We start from the raw sequence: 13,339 nt of genomic DNA on the forward strand, positions 1-13,339 counted from the left end.
GCTTAGACCAATGTCGTGGCTGAGCTGTAAGCGGAACGTTCGGCGGGGCGGGCTCGCCAGCGTCCACCATACGCAGCGTCGACTCAGGACACTTGTATGAGCTTCAGTTCTTTGACATGCACGCCGCACGTCTTGCTCCGTTGCACTCCCAATATGAGCGTGCACCCAGGCCTTGCCCGGCCACGACTTTGGTCTAAGCGCGACAGCGGTGAGCGGCAGCCATACGTGCGAATGAAAAGTCCCATCGCTGTGTCTCGCTCCAATGTATGGCCGTCGCTCACCACTGTCGCGCAAATGTCGTGGCCGGGGGGGGGGGGGGGGGGGGGTGTTACATTATAGCTACGCCGCGTATCGCAACGCGTGGGATTGTATTCGGTCATAGATTAAATATAACAAGATCATACCATCCCATACATTAAAATGCGACCGCCTACGAACGCGCTTAGTGCGAGCGCGGTCTTAGGCGGTCGCATTTTAATGTATGGGATTGTATGATCTTGTTATATTTAATCTATGATTCGGTTAATAGGTCCGCGCGGCGACACGCGGGACTGAGCTAATGTAAAGTACTACACTAACTACGTTCACACAAAATGTATGTAACCGATTACGTTGAGACACGCGGCGTGGCTCTATTGTAACCCCGGCTTTACACTAAAGTCTGGTTGTCATTATCAGGACTACCAGTCGAGGACGCCGGGCATGTATTTCTCGATGAGCTTGTCGTAGTAGGGCCACAGGGCGTCGATGTCCGGTACGCCGGCGCTTTTCGTGTACAGGTCGTATTTGCTGGAAAGTAAACAATTTAGATGTAGAACAAACTAGTAGAGTTAAAATTTGAAACATGGTAGTTAAGGAGCAAATTCGCTCGTGTTAAATTCGAAACTTGCGGAAGTCTCCATATAAACTTCCACCCTCCACTTTAGGGAAGTGAGGGGTTAGATAGAGACAAAAGTAGCCTATGTCACTCTCCATCCCTTCAACTATCTCCACTTCAAAAATCATGTCAATTCGCCGCACCATTTTGCTGTGAAAGAAGGACAAACAAACAGACACACACACTTTCCCATTTATAATATTAGTAAGTATGGATGTCTATATGTCCAACTGTCCACTGTCCGGTGGCCGTATCATGATGGTCTTGATATTTTTGTCACTTGTCATATCATGCGTCACTTTCGCACTTACCCACATGTTAGAACGTGACAGACATGGTGACAAATGATATACAGCATTCTTAGCCCTGCTGGGTAGAAACCGGAAATAACGGCCCAGCCACGACATTGGTCTAAACGCGACAGCGGTGAGCGGCAGCCATACGTGCGAATGAAAAGTCCCATCGCTGTGTCTCACTCCAATGTATGGCCGCCGCTCACCGCTATCGCGCTTAAACCAATGTCGTGCCTGAGCCGTAAAGGTGCTCACTTGAACTCGTGGACAGCTTCCATGATCTCCTTATCGGTCTCTTTGAGCAAGTGTTGATAGTCACCACCAGCGTGCCACGGGTAGAACGAGTGGTATCTGGAAATACTCATACTTAAACTCGACTACAAATTAGCGCTGCTAATAATAATGCGCTGGTAATTTGGGCTGGCGCCCATTTCTCAAAGTTACAAGTTAAGTACAAAGCGGAAGCAAGCGCGGATCCAGCTACGCCGGCTCCGCCTAGATCCGCGCATTTGGGTACGCGCACGCTTACTAGTGGGTGTTCTTTTACCTGATCATATAAAGTCCGTCTTTAGGGAACTTGCATTTGTTATGCACAAGCATCCGGTATAGGTACTCATCATGGCCCCACGACATCATCAGGTTCTCCAGACCGCACTGCGGCTCATACATACCGCACTCCGTGCTGAAAACATGGAGAAAACTTTAAGAATACCCATCACTACGCTCGCCATCGACAGGGCGCTCATCCACACACCTTGCAACCTAAATGGATAAGTTCGCCTTTGTACTTATAATAAGTCGTGGTGACGTTATACTTATACATCAGATTGTAAGAAATCTCTTACTGCTTGTCATTTTGACATGGTTGTAAAGTGGCCTAGGGTTCCAATTTTATTGGTTGACTATACATAGCAGAATTCACGTGAAACTCACTTGTATTTAGGGTTGTACGTGTCAGGGTTGTCCTTGAAGCTGTCATCTCCGTAGACAATCGTAGAACCCCACTTGCAGCCCACGGGGAAGGTGTCGCCCACCACGCACCATTGTGGCTCACCGAAGAACGCCATGACCTGAACACAAGAGTAATAACTTATTTCTTCTTCTTCTTTGTCCAACCTTGGTCGCGTTATTTGGGGTCGGGTCTCCTTACTCTAAGGCACCGGGATAGTCTGTGCTGGGTTGTCGGTTCTGGCAATTGCATTATACTTATATCTTGGGTAAGTATAACCTACTTATTTCTTAAAAATACAGCGTAGCTCTAGAAACGAAACGAGAGCTTAAAGTGTTCTGGTTCGTTTGCGTGTCAAGTCAAGGTCTGACAACACATACCTTGCCGACTTCATGTATCAGTCCAACTAGATGCATCCGGATTATCTGGATGTTCCTGGCGGATTCGCTCGGCTGTCTGGAACCTAATCAGCGGCAACTACGTCTACAGATACTCCGTGGCATGCCCTAGACTGTGTGAGATGAACCCTTGTGGTTCAGACCCTGAGTGTTAACAGCACATACCTTGCAAACATCATGAATCAGTCCAATAAGATGCATCCACTCCTTATCTGGATGTTCCTGGCGGATTCGCTCGGCTGTCTGGAACCTAATCAGCGGCAACTACGTCTACAGATACTCCGTGGCATGCCCTAGACTGTATGAGATGAACCCTTGTGGTTCAGACCCTGACTGTTAGCAGCACATACCTTGCCAACGTCATGAATCAGTCCAACAAGATGCATCCACTCCTTATCTGGATGCTCTTGACGTATTCGCTCGGCCGTCTGGAAAGCGTGCACGATGTTCGGCAGATCGGAGTCAGGGTCCGACTCGTCCAGGAGTTCATTCAGCTTGATGAGAGCATCTTTCACGGTTGACTTGAAGGTGTTGAATTTCAGCCATTTGTCCATCTTCTCTGTACGTTAATAATACAATTAGTTGAGTCGTAAAATTAATAAAGTGTGTCTGTAAGCTTACAGGATGAGGCACACAGAGCACACAAAGACATGAAGAAGATGACAAGACATACAGAAGTTGTAAAGTGATCTGCTTCATTCATGGATGGAGCTACTTATGTAACATTGGGAATTGTGGACCGAGGTACAAAAACGACGATAAAACGGTACTGGTAGTTATTGTAATGAATGAGTTTATATTCTTGTTATAGGTATAGGTATTGTCCACAGTCTTGTCGTGGTAGGTACACCTCAGGACGGAGGAGCTGGGACCGATAATTAATGTCCAACTGTCCACTGGTGCTTGCTGCAATTGTAAAGCTCAATACTTACTCTTGACAAAGTCGACAGTCTGATTGGTATGCATGTCGTAGTACGTCAGCCGCACACGCCTCCTGATGGGGTCACTGTCGTCGATCGCGTAGTCGCGGAAAGCGTCGACGGGTTTGCCGTCGTACACCTTCTCTGGACGAAAGAGTTGGGATGGGTCGATGATGCCCACTGGCCCTTGCTGCAGTGAAAAAAACTTCATGCTTATACGCCTTAATTTTACACAGGCTATACGTGACCCCAATGGTGCATGGATTTCCCTCATGTGACTGTCGCGCTTATGTGAGATTGTGATACGAGACGAGTAGAGTCAGCGCAAACGATTGTCATTTTATTTTTAAATTAAAGGAAAAATGGATAAATTCACACCCTCGGCAGGACTCGAACCTGCGATCCAATGCTTTGCCGGAGCAGTCTCTATGGCCAACTAAGCCACGGAGGTCTGCTGGATGCGTGCGATTTTTTCCATGCGTTCCCTAAGTCCTTAATTGCTCCGGCAAAGCAGTAGGTTGCAGGTTTGAGTCCTGCCGGAGGTGTGAATTTTTCAATTTTTTCTCACTTGCATTTTTCTTTCTCATGCAAGAACGTCTGTTCTGATTGTCATCTTGGTTCTTAGGCACTATAAAATTAGTTTTAATTAAATTACTTACGTTTCTAGACATCTTGCCTTTGCTTGTGCACAGAACACTGAGCGTCTCCAGCAAATCGTGGACTTTAAATCCTTTCAACAGCGACTGATAACAGGCCGCTGATGATGCGAAGGTCAATATTTATCATATTCCAAACAAGAGCCGAGCGGATTAGTTGTCAGTTCCCCTTAACGGGCCAAAGGGGCCAATTCAGAAGAACCAGAGAGTATCCATACTAATAAAATAAGCGCGTTACAAAACACGGAAAAACTAAAAAGCAAAAAATAATAAACCTTTGAATTCAGATTTCTTATCGTATTGCAATAATCTAAACATCCAAATTATAAACAAATCAATTATTTTTGTGGTCGGTACCAGACCTGTTCGTCGCCTTGCTATTGCCTGTTTGCGCCACCCAACCATACACAGGCACAGGCTGGTACCGACTCCAAAAATAATTGATTTGTTTATAATTTGGATGTTTAGATTATTGCAATACGATAAGAAATCTGAATTCAAAGGTTTATTATTTTTTGCTTTTTAGTTTTTCCGTGTTTTGTAACGCGCTTATTTTTGAAGGCGGTTTTATTTTTTGTTAAAAAGTTAATTTATTTGTTGATTTTTAGTGGTTCCTAGTGATATTATATGTATCAGTCCGAATATATGTACAGTAGTGAAAGAATTATCCTTTAACTCCTAACCATTGAGGAGTTGACCTTCCATCATCAGCTCAGCCACATAAAATTACTACCGTCAGGCGTAAATACTGGTGTACCTTTGAAAAATACACTAAAAACATTACATGTGCCTATAACATTTGAAGAGTTCCCTCGATTTCTCCAAGATCCCATCATCAGACCCTGACTTGGTGCCAATGGGACCATCTCGGGGTTATACCCGTTCGATCAAAAAAAAAATTTTGAAAATCGGTCCACGATTCTCGGAGATATCGAGTAACATACATACAAAAAAAAAATAAAAAAAATAAAAAAACATTCAGTCGAATTGAGAACCTCCTCCTTTTTTGAAGTCGGTTAATTATAAATGGGAAAGTGTGTGTGTCTGTTTGTTTGTGCGTCTTTCACGGCAAGACGGCTTTGATGTTGACGAAGCCTTTTTAATGCCTACAAAATTCTAACAAAGAAACGAGCCGCACATGCGTGGCGTCGGACGATAGGGTTGCCCGTGTGGTGACGGGTTAAGAATTTCACCACCCCATTTCTTCCCGTGGGTGTCGTAGAAGTCGACTGTGGGATATGGGTAAAATTGTGGCTTAGGCGAGAGGCTGGCAACCTGCAATGTCACAATTAGGATTTCTTTCCAGCCCTGCAAAGACTGGCACTGAAACTTTGTAGAAAGAAATCCTACATTAAGAAACGACTGCACGCGAGCAGCCGACATTGAGTTCTATTGCGCCGCGCGAAGTTCGTCACCACTGCATGTAGGTACTTATTACTCGGCGAAAGAAGCGCGGAGTGAACCGCTCCAGGACGAACTTATAACTTTTTAACCGACTTCAAAAAAGGAGGAGGTTCTCAATTCGACTGAATGTTTTTTTTTTTTTTTTGTATGTATGTTACTCGATATCTCCGAGGATCGTGGACCGATTTTCAAAATTTTTTTTTTGATCGAACGGGTATAACCCCGAGATGGTCCCATTGGCACCAAGTCGGGGTCTGATGATGGGATCTTGGAGAAATCGAGGGAACTCTTCAAATGTTATAGGCACATGTAATGTTCTTAGTGTATTTTTCAAAGGTACACCAGTATTTACGCCTGATGGTAATAATTTTATGTGGCTGAGCTGATGATGGAAGGTCAACTCCTCAACGGTTAGGAGTTAAAGGATAATTCTTTCACTACTGTACACATATTCGGACTGATACATATAATATCACTAGGAACCACTAAAAATGAACAAATAAATTAACTTTTTAACAAAAAATAAAACCGCCTTCAAAAAAAGCGTGTTACAAAACACGGAGAAACTAAAAAGCCAAAAATAATAAACCTTCGAATTCAGATTTCTTATCGGATTGCAATAATCTAAACATCCAAATTATAAACAAATCAATTATTTTTGGAGTCGGTGCCAGCCTGCGTATGGTTGGGTGGGGCAAACAGGAAATAGCAAAGCGACGAACAGGTCTGGTACCGACTACAAAAATAATTGATTTGTTTATAATTTGGATGTTTAGATTATTGCAATCCGATAAGAAATCTGAAATCGAAGGTTTATTATTTTTGACTTTTTAGTTTCTCCGTGTTTTGTAACACGCTTTTTTTGAAGGCGGTTTTATTTTTTGTTAAAAAGTTATTGATAAACAGTAACGTCAAGCGATTCCACTAGGCTCTTATTAAAAGTAGAAAATTTCTGCCTTGAGTGAGACTTGAACCCACAGCCTCTGGATCGATACTCCAGCGCTCTGTCAATTGAGCCCCCAAATTTCGCTAGCTTGGTAGATGTCTTGATAGCTCAGTTGGTAGCCATATTGGCGGTTAAACAAGAACTTTGCCCCCTTGTAAAACAAATAACTTTTTTTTTTTGTTCACACCAGATTAAGTAGTACCTAATTTAACACAATGTTTACTTATATACCTACCAAGAACGATTTAATAGACTGACAACGCCCATACAAAAACGCGTACCCCTGAAATGTATGGGCCTTTTAGGCTTAAAACTAGATGGCGCTGTTCGCAGCCTAGAAGTGGCCAAAATCATATTCTCCCCAAAAATCGGTCTACTATGTCGCGGTCGCGGGTTTTTTCAAAATTTTCATTTTGTGGTTAGGTTATTTATAAGAACAAATACAATATTTTTTTATTTTAAAATCATAATATCACGTCAATACACATTTTGAAAAAAAAATTGTAGGCATCAACAGTGTAGTTATGAATGTTATGATAGTATTGAATAGGATGCGTTAAAAAAATCGAGGTTACGATTCTTAGTATGAAGCAAAGAGGATCGAGTATTAAAGAGAGTTACTGTCAAAGTAAAATGTGTAATCACAGTGCATAGACTGCCATCTCTCGACACAGGCTTAAAACTTTTGAACCTCAGTTTTGACAATTTGGCCCATATTCTTAGCTTGATATGTTTTAAAATGTCAAATATTAATTAATATTACCGCCATCTAGCCGAGCGCACCCCAAAGGTGCATCGCCATCTAGCTCACCGTACCTTTTTCTGTATGGTTTTGGGGTACGTTTTTTTCTTAGACTTTATCGGTCTATACGAAGTTATATAGGTCTTTGGTATGAAGTATGTAAATCCTATATAATCGTATATAATCCTTGATAGGTACCTACAATGAAAACAGATTAACGCCGTGGAAAACAACTAGTACTTATTCAATTTAATTGTTTATAGAAACATAACAACGATATCGCCGAAAGGTTATCAAAGGTGTTTATAAAATGATGACTATCATTAGCATCCATCGTATGACGTTTACTATCATCATAGAGGAATAGGTACATAAAGGGAAGAGGGACTAGAGATGGGCCGAATATTCGGTAAATATTCGGTATTCGGCATATTCGGCAAGTTTTTCAATGTTCGTATTCGGCCGAATAGTTCGGTTACATTGCCGAATATTTACCGAATAAACAAAGTAAATAAATAGCGTAAGTTGTTTCGTTTTTCATCGGATAATGACATCCTATTTCAGCATTCTAAGGAACCACCAAAGGAAGATAAAATGCGTTAAGATATAAGTACCTACAATAATTATGTAAAAAAGTGAAAATAACGTAGCTTAAGAAACAAAAACTTATAGAAACAATAAGAGCCTTAGTACCCATCACCAATCATTGAAAGTTTGTAACTCCATGCCAGGATTTAAAATATGGCGGAACCGAATATTCGGCCGAATGTTCGGTTCGGTAGCAGCTGAACCGAATGTTCGGCCGAATATTCGTATTCGGCAAAGTCCGTATTCGGCCCATCTCTAGTTATAACTCCATACATCAGTAAATGCGGGTTATTTGTAGTCACATCTAGTAGACCCAGAGCCCAGGCCCGCCAGACCTTCCTCAAATTCTCAAGGATGAAACTTTGGGACAATGTAGAGTTCATATCGGCGGTTAATGTGTGCATATTTTCTAGTTCGGCCCATCGGCCAATTTTTTGCTATCAAGTGATGAAGGTGAAAAAAAAAAGTGCTTACTTTCCTTAAATTCTCAAGGCTGATTTTTATATATGTGTTAGAGCACGTTGTTAGAAATTGGTTATCATCAATGCCAGACCGTTTCCGCCGGCCATAACTTTTGCCAGACGCGACAAAGTTGGCAAAAAACGACTCTAACTTACCTCATTTTCTCAAGCCTGATTTTGATATATGATACGCAGGGACCTATAACTAGACCGTTTGTAAGCAGCCAGACCAATCGGATGGACCCAACCATCCGCCAGACCGACTTAAAGTTTCGATATGAGCATTAGTAGAATTGAAATATTCCGGGTCTATAAAAGCTAAAAACTTGAATTTTCTACATTAAGCTACGTGTATATTGTATACTTGACGTAATAAGCGACTTTCAAAAATTTTACTTCTAAGGAAATAAAAAAATTAAAGTTTATATGTGGTGCAAGATTAATTTTAAGCTATGAATTTTATTTACACTGCGTAAGTACATGTGTATTTTATTATAAATATAACTTTTACCAGACGCGACAAAGTTGGCAAAAAACGACTCTAACTTACCTCATTTTCTCAAGCCTGATTTTGATATATGATACGCAGGGACCTGTAACTAGACCATTTGTAAGCAGCCAGACCAATCGGATGGACCCAACTATCCGCCAGACCGACTTAAAGTTTCGATATGAGCATTAGTAGAATTGAAATATTCCGGGTCTATAAAAGCTAAAAACTTGAATTTTCTACATTAAGCTACGTGTATATTGTATACTTGACGTAATAAGCGACTTTCAAAAATTTTACTTCTAAGGAAATAAAAAAATGAAAGTTTATATGTGGTGCAAGATTAATTTTAAGCTATGAATTTTATTTACACTGCGTAAGTACATGTGTATTTTATTATAAATATAACTTTTACCAGACGCGACAAAGTTGGCAAAAAACGACTCTAACTTACCTCATTTTCTCAAGCCTGATTTTGATATATGATACGCAGGGACCTGTAACTAGACCATTTGTAAGCAGCCAGACCAATCGGATGGACCCAACTATCCGCCAGACCGACTTAAAGTTTCGATATGAGCATTAGTAGAATTGAAATATTCCGGGTCTATAGAAGCTAAAAACTTGAATTTTCTACATTAAGCTACGTGTATATTGTATACTTGACGTAATAAGCGACTTTCAAAAATTTTACTTCTAAGGAAATAAAAAAATGAAAGTTTATATGTGGTGCAAGATTAATTTTAAGCTATGAATTTTATTTACACTGCGTAAGTAAATGTGTATTTTATTATAAATTTAAAGAAGAAAAGTAAATTAAACTTTTTTTTCGGTCGTCGAACAAGGTGGTTTAAAATTAGTTTTAAGATCGATCCTTTTTAATTTGTGGGCGAGGGACCTCACACTATGTATAAAGGCACTATGTGTATGTTGCATATAATGTCAAATCCCTCGCATACTACAAAAGTTATTTAAGCATTTATATAAGTTCAGTTAAAATGAGGTGGAAAGTATAAGTGTATATGTTGTGTACACACGTAAAGTATTCTAAACTTTTTATAACGGCATACATGTATTTGAAGAATGCCAAAAATTTATTCGTGTCTGAAAATTCAGCATCTCCGACATGGGTTATAACGGGGTTGATGATGTTCGTATTGAGTACAAATGTTTAAACTTCCTAAACTTGTAATTCTAAAGTTCGTCACTTAGGTATGTTACCATGTTTTGTAGGAGAAAGGAAATTCGTTTAGTTATATACCGTTGTAACATTGATTGTTTACTTCTTTGAATTGAATATTTAATTTATAATGCACTGTACCAATTTGTTTTTTCCTTGTTTACGTTATTTATAATATAAAATTCAATTCGTTATTCAAGTTTTTAGCTTTTATAGACCCGGAATATTTCAATTCTACTAATGCTCATATCGAAACTTTAAGTCGGTCTGGCGGATGGTTGGGTCCATCCGATTGGTCTGGCTGCTTACAAATGGTCTAGTTACAGGTCCCTGCGTATCATATATCAAAATCAGGCTTGAGAAAATGAGGTAAGTTAAAGTCGTTTTTTGCCAACTTTGTCGCGTCTGGTAAAAGTTATATTTATAATAAAATACACATGTACTTACGCAGTGTAAATAAAATTCATAGCTTAAAATTAATCTTGCACCACATATAAACTTTCATTTTTTTATTTCCTTAGAAGTAAAATTTTTGAAAGTCGCTTATTACGTCAAGTATACAATATACACGTAGCTTAATGTAGAAAATTCAAGTTTTTAGCTTTTGATAGACCCAGAATATTTCAATTCTACTAATGCTCATATCGAAACTTTAAGTCGGTCTGGCGGATGGTTGGGTCCATCCGATTGGTCTGGCTGCTGACAAACGGTCTGGTTACAGGTCCCTGCGTATCATATACCAAAATCAGGCTTGAGAAAATGAGGTAAGTTAGAGTCGTTTTTTGCCAACTTTGTCGCGTCTGGTAAAAGTTATATTTGTAATAAAATACACATGTACTTACGCAGTGTAAATAAAATTCATAGCTTAAAATTAATCTTGAACCACATATAAACTTTCATATTTTTATTTCCTTAGAAGTAAAATTTTTGAAAGTCGCTTATTACGTCAAGTATACAATATACACGTAGCTTAATGTAGAAAATTCAAGTTTTTAGCTTTTATAGACCCGGAATATTTCAATTCTACTAATGCTCATATCGAAACTTTAAGTCGGTCTGGCGGATGGTTGGGTCCATCCGATTGGTCTGGCTGCTTACAAACGGTCTAGTTACAGGTCCCTGCGTATCATATATCAAAATCAGGCTTGAGAAAATGAGGTAAGTTAGAGTCGTTTTTTGCCAACTTTGTCGCGTCTGGTAAAAGTTATATTTGTAATAAAATACACATGTACTTACGCAGTGTAAATAAAATTCATAGCTTAAAATTAATCTTGAACCACATATAAACTTTCATATTTTTATTTCCTTAGAAGTAAAATTTTTGAAAGTCGCTTATTACGTCAAGTATACAATATACACGTAGCTTAATGTAGAAAATTCAAGTTTTTAGCTTTTATAGACCCGGAATATTTCAATTCTACTAATGCTCATATCGAAACTTTAAGTCGGTCTGGCGGATGGTTGGGTCCATCCGATTGGTCTGGCTGCTTACAAACGGTCTAGTTACAGGTCCCTGCGTATCATATATCAAAATCAGGCTTGAGAAAATGAGGTAAGTTAGAGTCGTTTTTTGCCAACTTTGTCGCGTCTGGCAAAAGTTATGGCCGGCGGAAACGGTCTGGCATTGATGATAACCAATTTCTAACAACGTGCTCTAACACATATATAAAAATCAGCCTTGAGAATTTAAGGAAAGTAAGCACTTTTTTTTTTCACCTTCATCACTTGATAGCAAAAAATTGGCCGATGGGCCGAACTAGAAAATATGCACACATTAAACGCCGATGTGAACTCTACATTGTCCCAAAGTTTCATCCTTGAGAATTTGAGGAAGGTCTGGCGGGCCTGGGCTCTTGATCTATAGCGATAATCACGCGTCAATCACGCGACAAATAGCGTAAATTGTCAGTATATACCACTACTGGATACTAGCTAGACGTCAACAGTGTCTCGTCTGCCAAAAAAATAATATTAGAACAGTTTACAACTTATTATTTATTTACAACCAAGCAGAAAGAATTGAAAGCCGAATATTGATTAATACTATTGTAATATTACCTAAAAATTGGTGAGCATTAGACTCTTCGTTCGTCGCGACATCTATTGACAAGTAGCAGTACTGATAATTTACGCTATTTGACACGTGATTGACGCATGATTGTCGCTAGATGTCACTATAAAAAACCCGTATTTACCCGCGAAATCAAAGATGGCGGCTTCAATGTATGGGATATCTGTCCAACATCCGATATCGGATCGGATAATGTGAAAACGCACTAAAAGCCCGCTGAAATCAATGTAGTAGGTAAGCTACATAAAGCATTTATGGAAAATCAGGGGCGGCTCACTTCGCGATTCTATCGCCGCGCTACAAAGTAGGTACAAGTACATGCCGGCGACCCATTCAGTGCTATACAGGCTACTAGACTCATATCAAATTTGGCACAATAAATGATTGTCTTCTGTAGTATATGACATAATCATAATCATAATCCTTTATTGCAACCATGGTAATAATTATAGGTGTTACAGTCAATAGCTTGTTTCACATGGGCCCTGTTAGGGCAAAGCAAGGTTGTATGTACACAATAGTAATGCTTAAAAAACATTATCATAATTTAAACATTTGTAGTAATTTGAAAAGTAATAAGGTATATAAAACTGATATGTCAAAAATCCCAAAATAAAATCCTAATATAAAATTCAATTTGATAATAATTATTACAAAAATTATATAATACAAAACAAGCAAATAATACTAACAATAAAATACTGTAAATTAATTATTAAATGTGATTTCAAATTCATTGTCACTATAAAATTCGTCAACTGAGTAATAACATTTCTGTATTAATATTTTCATTATTGTATTTTTAAAACGGGTGCTATTACTTAAATTTAAAATATTTTGCGGTATTTTATTATAAATTTGTACACATCGGTAATATGGACTCTTTTTGAAAATTACAAGATTCGCTTTTGGCAACGCTAACTGATACCCTGTCCTCAAATTATAATTGTTACATGTTTCGTTCTTTTGCCGAAATAACATGATATGTTTCCTAACGAACATTATGGCTTCTAAAATGTAGAGAGAAGGCAGCGTTAGAAGGTTGTTTTTTTATAAAATGTGGCCTAGCTGTGTCTCTCCTTCGAATATTTACTAAAATTCGGACACACCGTTTCTGCAGAAGAAACAAATCGTATGCATCAGTGCTCTCTCCCCATAAAACAAGTCCATAGCGTAGCCAAGAATAGGCATACGCGTAATAAGCTGATAGCGACGCTTCAAAGTTTGTATTAGCTTTAAGTACACTAAGAGCGTATATGAATGTCGATATCTTATTTTTTATATTTTGCACGTGCGACTTCCAATCGATTGCACTATCGATGGTTATGCCTAAAAGCTTGAAATGGTCAACTTGCTCTATAGTC

General features: G+C 39.2%; 1 protein-coding gene across 1 annotated transcript; it reads right to left on the reverse strand.

Moving 5' to 3' along the window:
* Positions 1 to 450: 450 nt before the first annotated feature.
* Positions 451 to 4,238, reverse strand: LOC125236440 (inositol oxygenase-like). The gene is made up of 7 exons (XM_048143247.1): positions 4,097 to 4,238; positions 3,450 to 3,627; positions 2,868 to 3,076; positions 2,104 to 2,240; positions 1,718 to 1,852; positions 1,426 to 1,521; positions 451 to 789 (listed from the first exon to the last, which is right to left on the reverse strand). The coding sequence occupies exons 1-7, from the start codon at positions 4,106 to 4,108 to the stop codon at positions 681 to 683; spliced, it is 876 nt and encodes a 291-aa protein (XP_047999204.1). The 5' UTR covers positions 4,109 to 4,238; the 3' UTR covers positions 451 to 680.
* Between the last annotated feature and the right edge of the window lie 9,101 nt (positions 4,239 to 13,339).

This window comes from Leguminivora glycinivorella, chromosome 19 (assembly GCF_023078275.1).
Source record: "Leguminivora glycinivorella isolate SPB_JAAS2020 chromosome 19, LegGlyc_1.1, whole genome shotgun sequence".
Classification (NCBI taxonomy): Eukaryota; Metazoa; Arthropoda; class Insecta; order Lepidoptera; family Tortricidae; genus Leguminivora; species Leguminivora glycinivorella.

Bases quoted from the DNA above. Each gene is read 5' to 3' on its own strand.
- LOC125236440 (XM_048143247.1), bottom strand. The intron at 2,241-2,867 runs GTATGTGCTGCT...TCTTGTGTTCAG, and splicing joins TGATTCATGACGTTGGCAAG to GTCATGGCGTTCTTCGGTGA. The intron at 1,853-2,103 runs GTGAGTTTCACG...CCATGTTTTCAG, and splicing joins ACGTACAACCCTAAATACAA to CACGGAGTGCGGTATGTATG.